The 16965-nt window shown below is 39.1% G+C and overlaps 1 protein-coding gene and 1 long non-coding RNA gene across 2 annotated transcripts; one reads left to right on the forward strand and one right to left on the reverse strand.

Annotated features, from left to right (window-relative positions):
* Window positions 1-170: 170 nt before the first annotated feature.
* On the reverse strand, window positions 171-8287 carry LOC122874543. The gene is made up of 4 exons (XR_006377628.1): window positions 8196-8287; window positions 4669-4866; window positions 4217-4408; window positions 171-805 (listed from the first exon to the last, which is right to left on the reverse strand). It is a non-coding gene; the product is annotated as an uncharacterized LOC122874543 (long non-coding RNA).
* On the forward strand, window positions 8250-15937 carry LOC122874532 (cell surface A33 antigen-like). Its single transcript, XM_044192528.1, has 7 exons — window positions 8250-8461; window positions 10785-10942; window positions 11127-11343; window positions 11758-11922; window positions 12938-13054; window positions 13200-13326; window positions 14378-15937. The coding sequence occupies exons 1-7, from the start codon at window positions 8422-8424 to the stop codon at window positions 14772-14774; spliced, it is 1221 nt and encodes a 406-aa protein (XP_044048463.1). The 5' UTR covers window positions 8250-8421; the 3' UTR covers window positions 14775-15937.
* Window positions 15938-16965: the final 1028 nt, after the last annotated feature.

The following is a 16965-nucleotide window of genomic DNA, read 5'->3' on the forward strand; positions in this document are numbered from 1 at the left end:
AGCCAACAAGGGCAAACACACTACAACTTAAGAAAATACATGCAAATAGACAAAACACTAGCAAATTAAGAAAACATCTTCATTAAATTGAAAACACACTGCAAATACACAAACATGCTGCAAAGACACAACACAACCAAATACAGAAACACGCTGCAAATACGCAAAACGACAATGGAAGTGTTTCCAGAGGACACTAAAAAGTGCTGAACACGGCTTGGACACGCTTGTTCTTGCCATGGTTTGTGACTCATGAAGTTATTGAAGACAAGTCATGTATCATCCATTTATGTTTATGTTGTGGGTTTCTGACTTCTGCTACTGCTCTACTCTGGGCATGCACTGAAAGTGATAGCTGTATATACCTCACAAGACCTTGCAGAGCTAAAAACTGGAATTCAATTAGTAATTTTAATTATTTGTGAGGAGATTTAGTGTTTATGACAGATATTAACGTAGGAAACGCTATTTATGTGCACTTGGTCACTCCAACATTCACAACAGGCTACAGTCCGTCTGTCATCACTGATGAACCTGGTTATTATTTCAATCAGGAGAGACAAGTGAATGAAGTAAAGATAGAGTTTATTGAAACAGATGATGTGAGATGTTAATCTTGACAGAGTCTTTGGCGCTTAGACTCTGCAGAGAGATTTTGGTTATGGAGAACGTCTGCCCTGAGCAGCAGCAGAATAAATCCCCCCATGGAGTCCAGACACTGGTGGTGGTGGTGGTGGCTGATGACTCTGCTGGGGCTGATGGCTGAAGGGGTTCGTGGAACGATGAGCTGATGGATCTGCGAAGACTGGCGGTGATAGGGAGGTGGAGAGGCGCACAACAGTTGCATGAACATACTGAAGGCAGAGAATCATATTTAAACTGACGATAGTAAGATGATTGGTTGACAATGAAGGTGTGTCACAGTGCTATTGGACAGATGAGACCAGCTGATGGAACTGCTAATATCCCGATTTGACAGCCCCGGATAATGACAGCAGGAAATATGAGTGAGCATGCGAGACAGGAGTGAATGGCAGGATGGTATGAAAATTACCTACAACCAGGAATTCGCGGCGGGCAGTTTTTTTGTCAGTGAGGGGGATGCCTAAATGATTGAACAGGTGTTTCAGTTTGGACAGTGAGGAGCCAGATTTGTTGCTCAGAGGGTCAGTCAGAAGAAAATTGTCGAGAAGGTGGAGAAGAGAGAGGACTCGGATACTGTTTAAAATAATCCAGCAAAGGGCCTCGGATACTTGATTAATAATGGAAGGACTGCTTTTGCAGTCGAACGTGAGGCGCACAGCAAAATACAGTTTGGATTCCCATTTTAAGCTGAAGAGATGCCACTGCGAAGGATGTATTTGAACTATTTTGAAGGCATCTGTGATATCGGCTTTGGAGAACCATGCGCCCTGGCCGGCTAGCTTAATGAGCTTGATGGCATTGTCGACGGTGAAATAATGGAGAGAAAAAGGCTCGGGTGGAATAAGACGCTAGGAATTGGGCCAAAGTGAGGAGCAGAAAGATCAAATAGGAGTCTTTTCCAGTATTTTCTTGTTGCTACTCCTATGGGACTGGAGCGAAACATGGGGAATGGCAAAGAGTTGTATTGGCCATTTAAATACCCCTTAATCAAGCTCATTTTTAAGTAGCTGAGACACTATGACTGGCTCTTTGAGAGCAGATTGTAGGTTTTTTGACACGGATGAGGAGGACAGGGGCGAGAAAACCCCTACCCAAAACCCTTGGGAAAGACCAGTGAGCAAATGATTGACAAATACGGAATCAGAATGAGAAGACAGTTCTGATGCAAGAGCTGGGACATTTCTTGGAGTAGAAGGGTGGATTTTCAATAAGTCTTTGCACCACAACGATTCAGCTGAGGGCGTCCACTACCATCCACTCGGGCGTCTTTGCAGTTGCTGCAAAGACGCCCGAGTGGATGTTTGATTGGGAGATGTAAAGTGCTGCTTTGCTGGAGAAACATTTGTGGTATTGGTAAAAAATATTTTTTCCATACTACAGTTAAGGTCACTGATCAGAGCCAAATATGTGTCCAGTTCTTGTCTACGCTCTGGGTAGACAGAGCATATGACATCGCAAAAAATGCCAAAAGCAACTACAAATTCCCCAATTGCCATGTCTCTTGACAATCTGGGATTGGCAGATTTGATCATGGCTGTGAAATTTTCACCGGTGGAAATTTTGTTTTCGTACTCTGGGGATGGGAGAATTAGGCTGATGAGGTTATTGTCTTTTCCTAGCAAAAGCCTGGACTGATGGTTTGCAAACCTCATAGGTAGCCAAAGCTTGTAGCTGCAAGAGCTCCAGGCCCGGAGCCGGAATAATGCCTTAAGCTTTTAATATTTCCATGATCTCTGCACTTGCTTCTTCTTGATGAGAAGCAATCTGAGTGCTGCTGATATCCCGATTTGACAGCCCCGGATAATGACAGCAGGAAATATGAGTTAGCATGGAGTGAATGGCAGGATGGTATGAGAATTAACTACAACCTAAGGATGCAGAAGTATAGTCTTCCTGACTGAACTTTCGCTAGAGCTTCATTTCTGATTACTGAGTACTTTTTCAACATTGTTTTCAAATTCCTTCAAATTTACCTTAATTTTCAGTTTCAAAAATGCTTTACAAACTTTTTCTGCATGCTCCCGCAAGGTAAGTGCACACTACAGATCAGACAGCCCAAAATGGAGAAAAACAAATAACAGAAAAACAATGAACAGATGATACAGACTGGACCTGACTTCATGAGTCACAAACCTTTTTGGTGTACCATGGAAATGCTTCTGTTGTTGTTTTGTGTATTTGCAACACATTTCTGTATTTGGTTGTGTTGTGTGTATTTGTACGTGTCTCAATTCTAATCTAATTTCAGCATGTTTTCTAATTCCTATGCATGTGTTAATGAAAATGTTACCACTGATGTGAGATGTGACAGAGATAATGTCAGAGAGAGTGCTTTGCATGATAAAAATATTGAAATTCAAAGTTTTTTAATAATCAATTAACGTGGGATTAAAACACAGATGGTAGTTAAGTGTGGGAGCACATCTCTTCTGAAATTTAATTGCAGTGCAGTTAGTTTTAGACATTCTAGCACTCTGCTATTGAGTCTTTTGACCTTTTACATGCAGGATTCACAGCATATCTCTAAAAAAAAACTGCATGAGAAATTACTGTTAAGATCTGTCTAAAGATTATTGGAGTGAAAGAGAAAGACTTGAATTCTTCTTTATTTTCTACCAAACAAATCTTAAGGACATCGATGAGTCTATCAAAGCACATATGAAGTGAATCAGGGCAACGTTATGCTTTACCTGTTTATAAAAGTAATCATTATTCCAAGTCTTTTATTCACTCTGCTATTGATCTGTATAGTTTCTTTAATTCTTCATATTCAGTGTTTTGTGCAATTATTTTCCTGATAACTACGGAAGTCCATGTAGCCTTTTAACTATCCTGTTTTGCTTTCCCCCCTGATGTTTGTTGTCTGTGTTATTGTAAACTGCCATTAGAAAATACCCTGATAGGGATAAATATGTTTTCAATTGAAAAGAACTGAATTGTTACTACACTGTGTACCCCCCTCTCACCAAATGTGTGTTCAAGCCTGAACATGATGGAGGGTTTAGAAAATAGATAGATCAAATGGATGGACTGCTATTACCAAAATTACAGGCATGCTACGCTAGGCTCTGTAAGGCAGTACTGAGGTACAGCAGTGATTTGAGGTAAATGCTAATGTCAGTATGCTAACATGCTCACAATCACAATGCTAACATGCTGCTGTTTAGCAGGTATAATGTTGCATATTCACCATCATAGTTTAGCATGCTAATATTTGCTAATTAGCACTAAACACAAAGTACAGCTGAGGCTGATGGGAATATCATTTGTTTGACAGGTATAAACCAAAATATTGGACAAATTATAATTTTGAGCAGAAGATGGTGATAAATGACTAAGGTTATGGTTAAGGGATCTCCATAGTTATTAAAATTCATCCTGAGGGGGGATGAATGTCTGTACAATCCATCCAATAGTTAGATAGAGATTTCACTCAAAACCACAAACTTCAACTTCATGGTAGCGCTAGAAGTCATCAAAGTCATTGGGATTCATCCTCTGAGAACCAGAGATTTTGTGCCAATCCATCCAGTGTGTTGAGATATTTTACTGGAGAAGAGAAAACTTTTACCTGTTGTTGGCGCTAGAAGAAACGTCAGGGGATCACCAAAGTCATTTTTGGGAGGATTCATCCTCTGGGCACCGTGAAAGTCAGAAACAAATTTCACAACAATCCATGCAGCAGTTGTTGCAATATTTCTGGACCAAAGTGGTGAACCGACCAACTGGCATTGCCATCCATAGAGCCACACAACTAGCGTTGCTGTAAATTAAGTTAAGCAAATTAATATCATCATTTAACTTTTAGGCGACTGCAAGCTTAACCATTTAACCATCTATTACAGCCTTGTTCTTTTAAAACTGCATGCTGAGAATCTGAGCTCAATTCAGATACAGTAATTTGAAACTATGACCCATGCAGTCCAACAGCAGTTTAATGCATTAGCCATAGAGTGAGTCAGGTTTTGCTCCTGTGAGGGCTATGAGATGTAGTGTTTACACAGACTGACTGCTCGAATTTACCTGATCTCCTGGTGGCTCCACATCCTGCAATTACCCACAGGGTTCCTGTAAAAAGTGATGTCTCTATGGACCCTCGGCTGCCTCAGGACAATGGAACCTCACAGGTACCAGAGATGAAAAAGGACTGACAGGCCATCAGCGGGCACTCAAGCAGAGAAATTATCCATGAAGGACCCCTTACAGGTGATTGAAATGTTTCTTCAACACAGATACAAACACAGAAACAATGATGACCAGTAATCCAGCAGGGTGTGCCACACAGAAAGAACATCTCTAATCCCTGTTTATCTCTGTGGTTTGTCAAGAGCTGCGAGGCAATTTTGCGTGCTATAATTTTATGAGATAGCAAATGAAAGGTGTCTTCTGGTCCAGAGTCATTATGTGGAGGCGAGATAAGACTGCTGGGAGCACAAGAGATGAAATTGGTTATACTGTTAAGCAGAGGAAAAGGAGGGGATGAGAGATGGAAAAACACCTGGAGGAGAGAGGGTGGCCTGGATAAAATATATACTGTATATTCTCATTCACTTACATACAGATATATACAATGGGTGGAAAAAGCACAAATGTATGCAAGCAAACAATCATCTTTTGTATATTTTTCACCCTTTATAAAAGGGCTTCTGGCTTTGTGAAAATACAATAAAGGAAATTAATAATTTAAACAAGAAAAAGGTTACTCTTGAAGCACAAAATGTCATGCAAATGTCAGGCAAAAGATGTTATTACGCTCTCACTATGATCAGACAACTGTTGCCTAATTTTACAGCGGAAATACACAGTTCAATTATCTTTTGTTGCAGTCCCCTGCCTGTAATGTGGAACTGTATGCCAGAAAAATGCCACATTGAAGCTCTTTTTAACTTGCACAGAGTTGCACAAAATGCTGCAGGATTTACAAGAATTTAACAGAGGCAGGAAACCTTCTAACAGACAAATAAAATGGTGGGTGATGGGATAAAACCTTTACAGCCTCCAACCATGACTGTACTTATGATTAAGGCACAGTGTTTCATCTTTGCTTCTCAGTCACCAGTCAGTGATGACACATAGGGGAAAGGAGTTTGATGTCATAAGTGACAGAGTGAGACACTTACGAGTTGAATAAAGAAGCTTATTTGAAAGTTACACAAATGCAATATCATGCTCATTTGCATGTCATAAATGATCATTTACCTCTGCAATCTGCAAACAGGAACACCATTTCTAATGCCTATGTCAAATGACTGTTTTTGTAACGTGCTATAGACTGATTGTGGTTGCTTCTATACAGAAACAGTTTCAGAAAGCCAAACCATGAACTTTTACCACATCCTTGGGCAGAGAATCATGAAAACACTATCAGCAATACCAACTCTCTCACACCTCACAGTTAAATACAGAAATAAACTTGTATCTTCTCTACTTGATTAAACATGTTTATTTACCAATTAATGATCACAACCTATACTTTTAGCATTGTTTGGATTATGATTACAATAATGCTGATCATATGAGTTAATTAAGCTTTTCCCATTGTTTCAGTTCTATAAATAAGGATTTGATTTCAAAATACACATTAAATAGGCTATAATTACTTGGTCAGAAAAAAAAACAGAGGTTCAAAACAGGCAACCATGTCCAAAGGGGCATTGGCAAAAACAAAAATCCAAAAAGGCAAGTAAGGGTGAGAAAGCAAAGCAGGCAGGATAACAAGATGAGAAGGCAGGCTGAGGACAATTACAGAACAGGGAGGGAATGGCAACATGCTGTCACCATGTTTAAATACAATTCACAGCAAATTATCTCAAGGCAATTTGAGCACAGTGAATCTAAATTTTCTTCTGTGTTATGTTTGCTGGTTTAATATGTTGATTGTGATGAACGAACATATTCAATTAATAATTTGCTTGATAACTTGATGTTGTCAACAAGTTGTGGAGGAACATATTTCTTTTGAAATGTTTTACCTTCTGTAGCGCTGCACAAATAAGGGCATTTTCTTTTGAAAGTGGTTGCCAGTGGTTACAGCTAGCCACAAAACACAAACAATGTATGCAAAACAGCTTTAGATGAACTATGAATGTTAGGAATATTTCCATGGAAACAGAAATTACATAAATCACAAAAAACAAACAAAAACTGGGACATGGATGGTGTATCAGTGTCTAATTATTGCATATCTCACGGAGTTAGGTGGTGGTCCTTATGTAACCTGGACTCCAATAAGGACACTAAGTAATCTAATAATCCTTAGCACAGAGCAGCTATTAACCCAAGTCAGATAGGATAAATATCCAGCAATACTGTATGTCAGGCTGAATTACAGAGAAATGTGAATAGGATGAGGGACACACTTACAGTTTTTGATAGCATCTAACTTGTTTCTAATGTGTTCAACAAAGAGCTGGACAAATAAATACAGATGTATATGTGATAGGCTACTGTCAGTCAGTGTTCAAGTCTCTTTGCCTTGAATTTAATGGAACTTAAGAGGAAAAATGGTGAATGGTGACTAATATTAACATGGATGGGGACTTTCATTGATAGAGACATTGATAGTTTGGGGAGTTTGATGAGAAGATCGACACATTTCTCTGTTAAATATGAAGCTACAGCCAGATGCCGGTTAGCTTGGCTTAGCATAAAGATTGGATTGCGAATAAGTGTATTTCCCAAAATGTCGAACTATACCTTTTAACCATTCACCTGAGTGGCTGGAATTAGAATTTTTCATTTCGTATTCTACCCATGAATGAGGCCATGTTTTTTCCTATTTAAAAGTATATCTTTTTCCACACAGAAACATTTTTTTTTTTAAAGTTATTAAATTTGGGACTCATGTAATCATTAGTAGGCTTGTTCCATTTTTGTGCAGCAGGATGTAGAGCATTGTTGGATATTTTTCAGACATCCACTGAGCGGTGCTGCAGTACAACACGACAACACAGTACAACTCAAGCCAAACACAAACCAGGAGGCTCAAAGTTATGAGTGTGTTTAGTCACTCAAAATCAAATATTTTAAACTGTAATCAGTCATTAGAGGACAATATGCTTAAAATGAGTTCCTGAAACAGCTCTGAACTCTTTTTGTTGTTTCTCTCTTTCTGTTTCTGTGTGTGTGTGCGTGCCAAACCAGTCAAACCAGTCTGACAAAAAGGACTTCTCTTGTTCCAACAGCACACATCTGCACCACCCACACTCTGTCAAGTATTTTGGCAGTCCCTTGTCTCTCTCTTGCAACATTAAGCTGACTGTTAAAAGATAATCAATAAATAAAATGATACTATATGCCTTTCTGTTAATATTATGGGCTATTAACACCATAAACTATAGATTGAGCTTAAGATGAAAATGTCTGATTGTGACATTTTTGGATAGGTTTGGAAACTATGCAACAAACTAAATGGGGAAAAACAATATGTGTTCCTGCTGTCAAAACAACCCTGAGAAAACTCATTGAGGGAAGGAGTATCCCTGAAAAATCGGGTATACTGGATTTGCTGACAGGCCGAATACGCCAGGTGTGCGGATAAAGAATGTTACCTGAACAGCAGGAGCTGTAGTGATTGGCGGAAAGCGCTGTCAGTCTTTCAGAGGCGGCGGACGCACGCATTGGGCGCATCACTCACTCATAGGACGTCGTCGGGTTTCGATGCAAATAGTACCAGGCGGCTCCTTCATTTTTGGAAAAACGACTATACACAGAAGAATCAGCGACGGTTAATTTGTGAAGATAAAAGTCTTGTTTGTGAAGATAAAAGTGTTGGCAATGGAGGGAAGGATTTCTACCTTGACTCTGCTGTGTCTGGGTGAGTATTCCTGAAAGAAATAATATTTGATTCTTTCCTTCGCGCCTTACCGAGCTGCCACACCTGTTTGCGCAGCTTATGTAAACATTTTTATCCGTATTCTGAAACCCAGAATTGGTTTGTTGTTAAGTTACCTTTAAAAAAAATAATCCAAAGAAACTAGAATTTAGAAATCATGGAAGCTCTTGAAACCAACATGATCAGATAGGCCTATTAAAATGTTTTGACCTGTAGGCTATTGTTGTCTTTCAGGTAGACGGCAACCTTGAAAACAAAACATATGAGACTTGTTTCAAAATTTAGGGTGATAATTGCCCCGATCCTGATCCGAGTCATTTAATATTGAGTATCTGCCATATCGAGTCTCGATCCGATACTTATATTTTCCAAGATAATACAGGTGCACAGTGCATGCTTCAAGTAAGCTACATTAAAGTTATTAAAATCAATCCAATGTAGGCCTATATGCTTGACAATTGATTAGCTCTGCATTGCATTAAGAAAAAAATTACCCGTTGTTCCTTAATGTTTATTTTTTACAAAATAAATAAAAAAAAGTATAAAGCATAAACTGAAGTTACAGCAACTTCCTGTTTAAATATTACTTTCTGTGTCCACCAGGTGGCGCTAGAGACCACACACTAATAATGCTTGCTAGATATCATGTGTAGACCACACCATGTAAATTCGATGTAAATCGGATGATGTTTGTCACAGAAGGCTGACTTCCTGTTGCCAGTAGGTGGTGCTATGACAATAACTAAATATTGTCATATAGATGTGTTCAGGGCGGGACTCTTATGCAAGATTTGAAATCTAGGGCAGCTGAGACAATGTAAAGTGAAGTTACAGCTTTCAGTGTCATGGCGAAGCATCAAAATTAGCCGCGCCCCCACGCCAAAGCAATTTGCCGAAAACTCACAATTTTTACAATGAAGCATCATGAAGGTCTTAAGTCCATTTCTGACGGCATTTGAAGTGGATGTACTCAACCTGTTGGCTGGAGTAAATCAATGTGTAAAACATGCAATTGCCTGTTGCCAGTAGGTGGTGCTGTGACAACAACTGAATATTGTCATATAGTTGTGTTCAGGGCGGGACCCTTATCTTGCATATGAATTTTGGTTGAGACTCGACCATGTACAGTTGAGTTACAATCCACTTCCTGTTTCATGGCAAAACATAAAAAGTTGGCACCCCATAACGGCCACACTGTTCGACGAAAACTCAAGCTTTGAGCAACTTTTCATCACGAAGGTCTTTTTATATATGTTGTCCAAGTTTGAAGTGCATCAGATTAATGGTTTAGGACGAGTTTGTTAAAGAATGACCCTATAAATCACAAAAAATATGAAAATGAATTCAAAATGGCCGACTTCCTGTTGGGTTTAGGTCATGGTACTGAGAGACTTTTTTTTGTTGGTCTTGGCATCTTACATCTGCCTCCCAAATTTCGTACATGTGAGTGAAACCGCAAGGAGGGGCTTAATTTTTGAAGGGTGACTTTCTGTTGTCAGTAGGTGGAGCTATGACTATGACTGAGTTTGGAGATGTGGATGTGTTCAGACCTGTAGGTGGTTGTTTGATGTTGGAGCAGGTGAGGGGTGTGAATGCGGGCATGTCAAACCTAAAGTAAAATGCATTCAGGTCGTCAGACAGTTGGTGATTCACCACAGTGTGGGGGAATGGTTTTGCTGTAGCTGTTTATTTCCTTCAGACTTCTCCACACTGACACAGGGTCGCTGGACGAAAATGCGTTTATACTTCTCAGTGTAACTCCTCTTGGCTACCCTGATCTCCTTCGTCAGCATGTTTCTGGCCTGGTTGTACAGGATTCTATCCCACTTCTGTAGGCCTGACAAAGCTGCCTGAGTTTTGCTGTAAACCAGGGTTTATTGTTGTTGTATGTGCATAAGGTTTTAGTTGGCACACACATGTCCTCACAAATACTGATGTAAATACATAAAATTATAAATAGATAAATAAATGTGTGAATATATATGAAGAAAAAATTATAGAAATAAATATAACATTTAATATAGCTCAATATAGCCATCAGTTAAGATACCTTGTTCAGTTCTAAACATTACAGAACCAGTGTGTGTTCTCTGTGCTGTGGGTGTATGTGGGTGGGAGGGTGGGTTAATCCTTGTACAGGATCCCCTGCTGAATCATTCAAAGGCACATTTCACACACAGGGTGTAATGCAGTCAGATTAACATAACTTAATTTAACCACAGTTTACTGTTTTTATAAATGATGGCAATGGCAATTGCAGCCAAATGGTAATAATATTTATTGTCTGTTTTTAAATCTCTGACAGTGTTGTCAGGTGTTGGTGCCATCACAGTGGACATCCCGAAGGACGTGTATGAGTATGCCAGGGGTGACAACATCACACTGCCCTGCAGTTTTCAAACCAAAGGCAAATCAATTGTCATCACGTGGTCTGCTCAGGCTGAACAACTGAACGCTAAATCGGTCAGACTACTACGATGTGTTTATGTGTTTATATACTGTATATGCATGTGTGCATGGTTCTCTATTGATCAGTACAATCCTAATTCATTAGTACTGGATTATAAATAAGAACAACAAGAAGACAAGAGAACTTTGCTTTCTTCCTCCTTTTTAATGTTCCTCTGATGCTGTCGTTGTCTAACAGGTCACAATCCTCACGTATTTTTCTGGTGAAGCCAGTACTGACATCGATACGATGTATGAAGGTCGGGTGTCCCTGGACTTAGACATTGCCACGGGAAAGGCCAACCTGAAACTGTCCTCCATCACACTAGCAGACAACCGTCTGTTTGAGTGTAATGTCCTGGTCCCAGGTGATAATAAGGGCACCTCATCTGACACTGCACGCTTGGTGGTTCTAGGTAACATTACATTTATTTTCAAATAAATATTCTGCTTTTAAGTGAGCATTTGAGATGTTAAATCTCAGTGAGTATCGCGTTTTGCATATAAATATGTAAGCTATTGCAGCAGGTCATGCTTACAGCAATGAAGTGCAATGTGCATGACATGTGGAAGTAGATCATCAAAAGGACACTTCCTGTGTTTTAACCAACTTTGTTACTTCACTGTGTTACCAGTTGACATATTTATGTTAAACACTCATTCTAAATTGTGTAACAACATATTAATATCCTTACTAGAAAATTAGTTAATTCATATTTACTTTTTAATATCTAGATTGACTGTGTAGATTGAATGAGTTACATTAGACATGTTTTATTGTAATTTTTAAGGACAAATCACACCTTTTTGTTGTTTGTTTTTTCTTATAGTGGCTCCATCTAAGCCCATTTGTAGGATCCAGGGTAAGGCAGAGTACGGCCAGAACATCAACCTGACATGTTTGTCTGAGGAAGGCTCCCCGCCACCCACTTATAAATGGGAAAGTCGAGATGTCAGCAACATGCCTCGTGTTGCAGACCCCCGAACCACAGACAGTGAGTATTAGTGACACAGTTTCTGACAGGACTATTGATGCTGAAATAATATAAGTCAACTGTTGGCACAGTTTACAAAAGAACGACCATGGTCATGACGAGGGTGAGAATCATGCCACCTTCTGCTCCATTTAATATACAAGTTGGAAGCTTAACCTCCGTCACGCGACCGCTTTCGAGTCAATTCTAAACCACGTTTGATGTTCAAAGGTGAATCACATGTTGGTTTGTAGCGCTCACAAATCCCAAGACTTTTACTTCAAACACTGATGATGTTTTGAGGGTCAACACAGTTCACTGTTGAGCTTCTGAAGTTTGGTGATTTAGGCTGTCCAAAAAAGAAAAATAATCGGAGGCAAATACTAATGTCAATATTTGAGAATTTTAAAAAAACACACTACATTTATTTTTACATAATAGAAACAAACACTTCTGATTAGGATCCGTTAAATTTGGTTATTAAAGAAATGTGACCAAGATGTGTACTGAGCAGGACATTTTACAGTCTCTTGTGGACAAAAAACACTGTTCTGAAATGACCTCAACCAAATACTGTATATGGCATTTCTGTATTGCAGTTTCTTGTTACTTTGCCGACGCCAACGTATCTGCGATATGCTAAAATCAGACATCAGTATCATCTGTGCTTATGCATTGGTCAGACTCTACTTAAATGGTGTTCCATAGAGTCCATACAGACATTGTCATTTGATTGTATAGGTTTCAGGGTGAATAATTGACAGGACGACAGACAGATCAGCACTGATACCAATAATGTCACTCTTTTTTTGTCTGTATAAAAGTACTATTTCATTCCTCTGTATCATTACACCATTGTATCACCAAAATCTACAATCAAACTTTTAGGAACTACGATAAACAGCACTGATTATTGATTGAGCACCCTTTGGTTTATTATGAGCAGTAACACTGTAGAACTTGTAGTCTATAAAATAAGAAAACAATGAAATCATGATAGCAGCAATGTGTTTATGTGACTCTCTTTTTTTTTCAGAGGGAGGCATCCTGTCTCTATACAATATCTCCAAAGATGCATCAGGATACTACATCTGCACCTCAACCAACAAGATTCGCTCTGCTACCTGCAACATCACCCTCGCAGTCATGCCACGTGAGAGAAACCTTCTTATAGCAGTTTTCTATTAACTATTTTCAATCTGGGAACTTAGTATTCCCAATAAATACATCTTCACAACAATGCATTATAATATGCATCCTTCTCTTCTGTTTCTCCCAATTCGTCTTCCTTCCTGCAGCTTCCATAAACGTTGCCTCCACTGCAGGAATCATTGGTGCAGTTGTCGCCTTTTTGATCATACTCATCGTCATCATCTATTGCTGCTGCTGCCGGAAGAAGAACAAAGGGGAGGAATACGCCATGGGGTAGAGTTTTTCTCCCTGAAAGACACATGCAAACACACTCACACTGACAAACCAGATGCTGTGATGTGAACAGAGGTTAACATCTGATACAGCCCATTCATGAGGCTGAATGAGCAGGTGGTCGGTCATATCGGGGCATTTAGGTTGAAAAGTGTTTCTCATAAATATTAAAAAGAAAAGAAACAATGATTGTTGCAGTAAAATTTAAAGGTGTCAAAGAGACCTACTTATAGCCAAAAGATCAAATATAGCTCACAAAAGATCAGACACAAACTGTTCAGTTATTAAAATGCAGAACTGAAAAAAGAAAAGCTTTGAGACTGCTTTTGCACATCTCAAGTCCTCAAAAACTAGAAAGATCTATTCTTAAAGAGGAAGCAAAAAGTAATCTTAACAGCTTATCTACATTTGACATCCAGTTTCGCATACTCTTCATGTAAGTAATGGAATCACCAAGACTGACACCTCCCCAAAAATCCTTCCTTAACTGAATTATAAACAAACAAAGAAGCTGCAAGTCAACATTACACATGAACACGCTTCATATATTAGCACTTTGTTCCTTTTGCATGGCCATATTTGCTCCATTTGATCAAATGACTATTTATCCTATGTCTATCTCTGATTGCTTGATATATATTTTGTTTTTATCGAGCCAAGCCAAAGATTTTTGAATCTCAGTATCAAAAACACAAAAGCTTGCATTCTTCACACAAGCAGCGTGAGCATTTGTGATGATGAACACAGACAATATCCTACACATGTCGCTGAGTCATATATGTTGACAGGATTACGTGCTCGTATTCCATCTGATAGTTAAAACAATTTTAGCTTTAGACAAACCTCACCTGCTACCAGATTTCTTTAGCTAAATTTGTGAAGATAAGTCTACTTCTAAAATATTTCAAGAACCAACCACAACAACACAGCTGATGTGGTTTCAAGGCAACAATGGTGGAAGGTTTGTTCCAGGTGAATGCTGCCAAAGAAATACAACAAAATAAAAACCTTTCACACCCAAACATCTGACTGTTATGTGTTCGCCTTCCAGAGTTCGTGAGGAACAGTACCATGACAAAGAGCCAACTACAAATGGTGAGAGTCGCCGCACCGATGGGCAAGAGGTCATAGAGAGTCATGATGACTCCAGTGTGAAGAACACTGCTGATCGCAGAGACCACTACGAGGAACGGAGTGAGCAAGGCAGTGACTATGATGATCACCGCAGCAACTACTCCGACCGCCGTGACAAGTACAGTGACCGGCATGAGCGCTATGACGATGACCGCCGCTATGACGATGACCGCCGCTATGACGATGACCGCCGCTATGATGATGACCGCCGCTACAATGGCCGCAGAGACCGTCATGAGCCCTATGATGATCGTGATCGTGACAGACCACCTGTGCCAGCCCTTAAGCCACCAAGGAGGGACTACAACAATTAAGGCCTCCAACCTATATCAACCACTGTCTTCCATCTTCTGTTTTATCTCCATTGACTTTACTCCAATGGCAGCCAGTTACCTCACACTCTAGGTGTGACCTAATTGGCTCAAACAACATTTTTGCCTCCATGGATCTTGTTGTGACATAATTGGCTCAAACACCACAACTATACTAGACTTAAGAGGAAGCACAATCTGTAATTTTCTGTTTGAGAGGTAGAACAATTTTGAGAGTGAAGTCGTTTGTGGGAGGATTAGTTGAGGAAAGGCTGGGAACCCAAAATCTTACCCGTTTTTAGACAGGGAGTGGGTGGGTAGGTCGAGTCAACAGTTACAAACTCTCTGGCTCAGGTATAAATGCCTGGGCAGCATTTATACCTGAGCAAGATCTGTACCTTTTGTTGTGAACCAAAACGTCATACAAATATTAGGAACTGGACAAACATTTCACAGATCCTCCAGAGTTTTTTAGACTGCTGTGTAATCTACAAGTTGGTATTTTAGTTTTAAATGCAATATGTTGGCATTATTATATAAGAATGAGGCCTTATGTCTGTCTGTCTGTGTGTTTGTCTTGATTTGAGGTGGCTTCTGCTGTTGGGTATAACTGGTGGTAGTTTGTTTGCTTAGGAAACTAATATAAAGGGCTTCATTTTTCTTCAGTCATTCTTTACGCTTAATAGGATTATTTTTGTTTATTTGAGTTACATACTTATATACTATATCCTTGTACAGAAACGTAGATATTGAACCAGTTTTAATGTCCTTGAGTGCTTGCTGTCATTATATTATAGAAACTAGAACAAGAAATTCCTGATTGTTGGGACTGACAATGTCCCCACAGATGTCTCAGGGTTGTTGTTTTTTAATTGCAAATGAAAATCCTATTTTGAACATGTCTAAACTTTGAACATAAACAGAATATAACCTCTAGCCATGCCACCTTCAAATATGCTTTTTTATGTTGAATTATTTTATAGAGAGATTTCTGTTGAAATACAATGAAATATGATAATGTACATATGCTTTTATTTTATCCGAGCAATGGCAGTTTTACATTGGGATTCATCAAAATCTTTTGTTATTGTGAAACATTTTGAGATGCATTCATTTTATGATATATGCTGGAAAAAAAATAAAGTTGATGAAATCAAACTAACAAAGCAGCTTCTTGCAACTGTATGAATCCTGAACACTAGATGGCAACATCACACCTCCTAAACAACTAAATTCTCAAATGATGACATGCTATACTACATGTGGGGTAAAAATAAAAATATTATTATTAGAAGTAGTAGTAGTATTTGGGGGATTAGTTCACGCCTGAAACTGTTATTATCATTTTTATTAACCGTTAAAAATGTCCTCACCATGTTTCAGACTTCACTCTCCCGCTGCCCTGTCTATAGAAAAATGCGTCTGCCCCCCCGGATATGGGGTCATGTGGACTTCAAAATAAAATTACAACAGATAAAACGTTCTGACGTTTCTGCCCTAAAGAAAATGTGATAGGCCATACACCTGGTGTGCGTTATTATTTTCAGGGATGGCGAAAGCAGTCTATTGACATTTTACTTAACTTATTAAGATTTATCTGAACAAAATTTAATTACCACGACGCGAAGGTGCTCAAGTAAATATTAGCCTAAATAAATCTATTTAAATATTTAAAATTATTTAAAAAAAATAGTCATAGGCCTACTCTCGAAATTAATCATTAGTAAAGCAGCATAGCAATACAAATCATCTTATCTTTGAAAAGCTACTATTCATACATAATATTGGCCTCTCATGAGAGTAACTCAATATGCTGAAATCAAATTTTATTCCAGTGTTGTATAGTAGCCTACGGGGTTCGGTGTCCACAGTCGCTGGGTATGTTATGGAATAAACTACATTCATCTCTTGCTCTGAATGTAATGTCGTACATTCTTACATATTTCACAAGTAGTGCAGCCATCACATGAATGCAGTGTAGACAAAAAAAAATAGCCTGCAATCAATTTGTTACACCATTCAAGACTGCGAAAACATTCACTTTTAGTATTTCACCGGCAAGGCTTGGCAAAACATACAAGCCACCGGTACAGCAGCGCCGGGCACTGAAACTAGTCTTCTTCTATTTTATGTGGCTTTCAGTAATGTGCCACCGACAACTTACTCTGCCACCGACTGGCGAGTGCAATAAATG

Source organism: Siniperca chuatsi, linkage group LG1 (assembly GCF_020085105.1).
Source record: "Siniperca chuatsi isolate FFG_IHB_CAS linkage group LG1, ASM2008510v1, whole genome shotgun sequence".
NCBI classification, from domain to species: Eukaryota; Metazoa; Chordata; class Actinopteri; order Centrarchiformes; family Sinipercidae; genus Siniperca; species Siniperca chuatsi.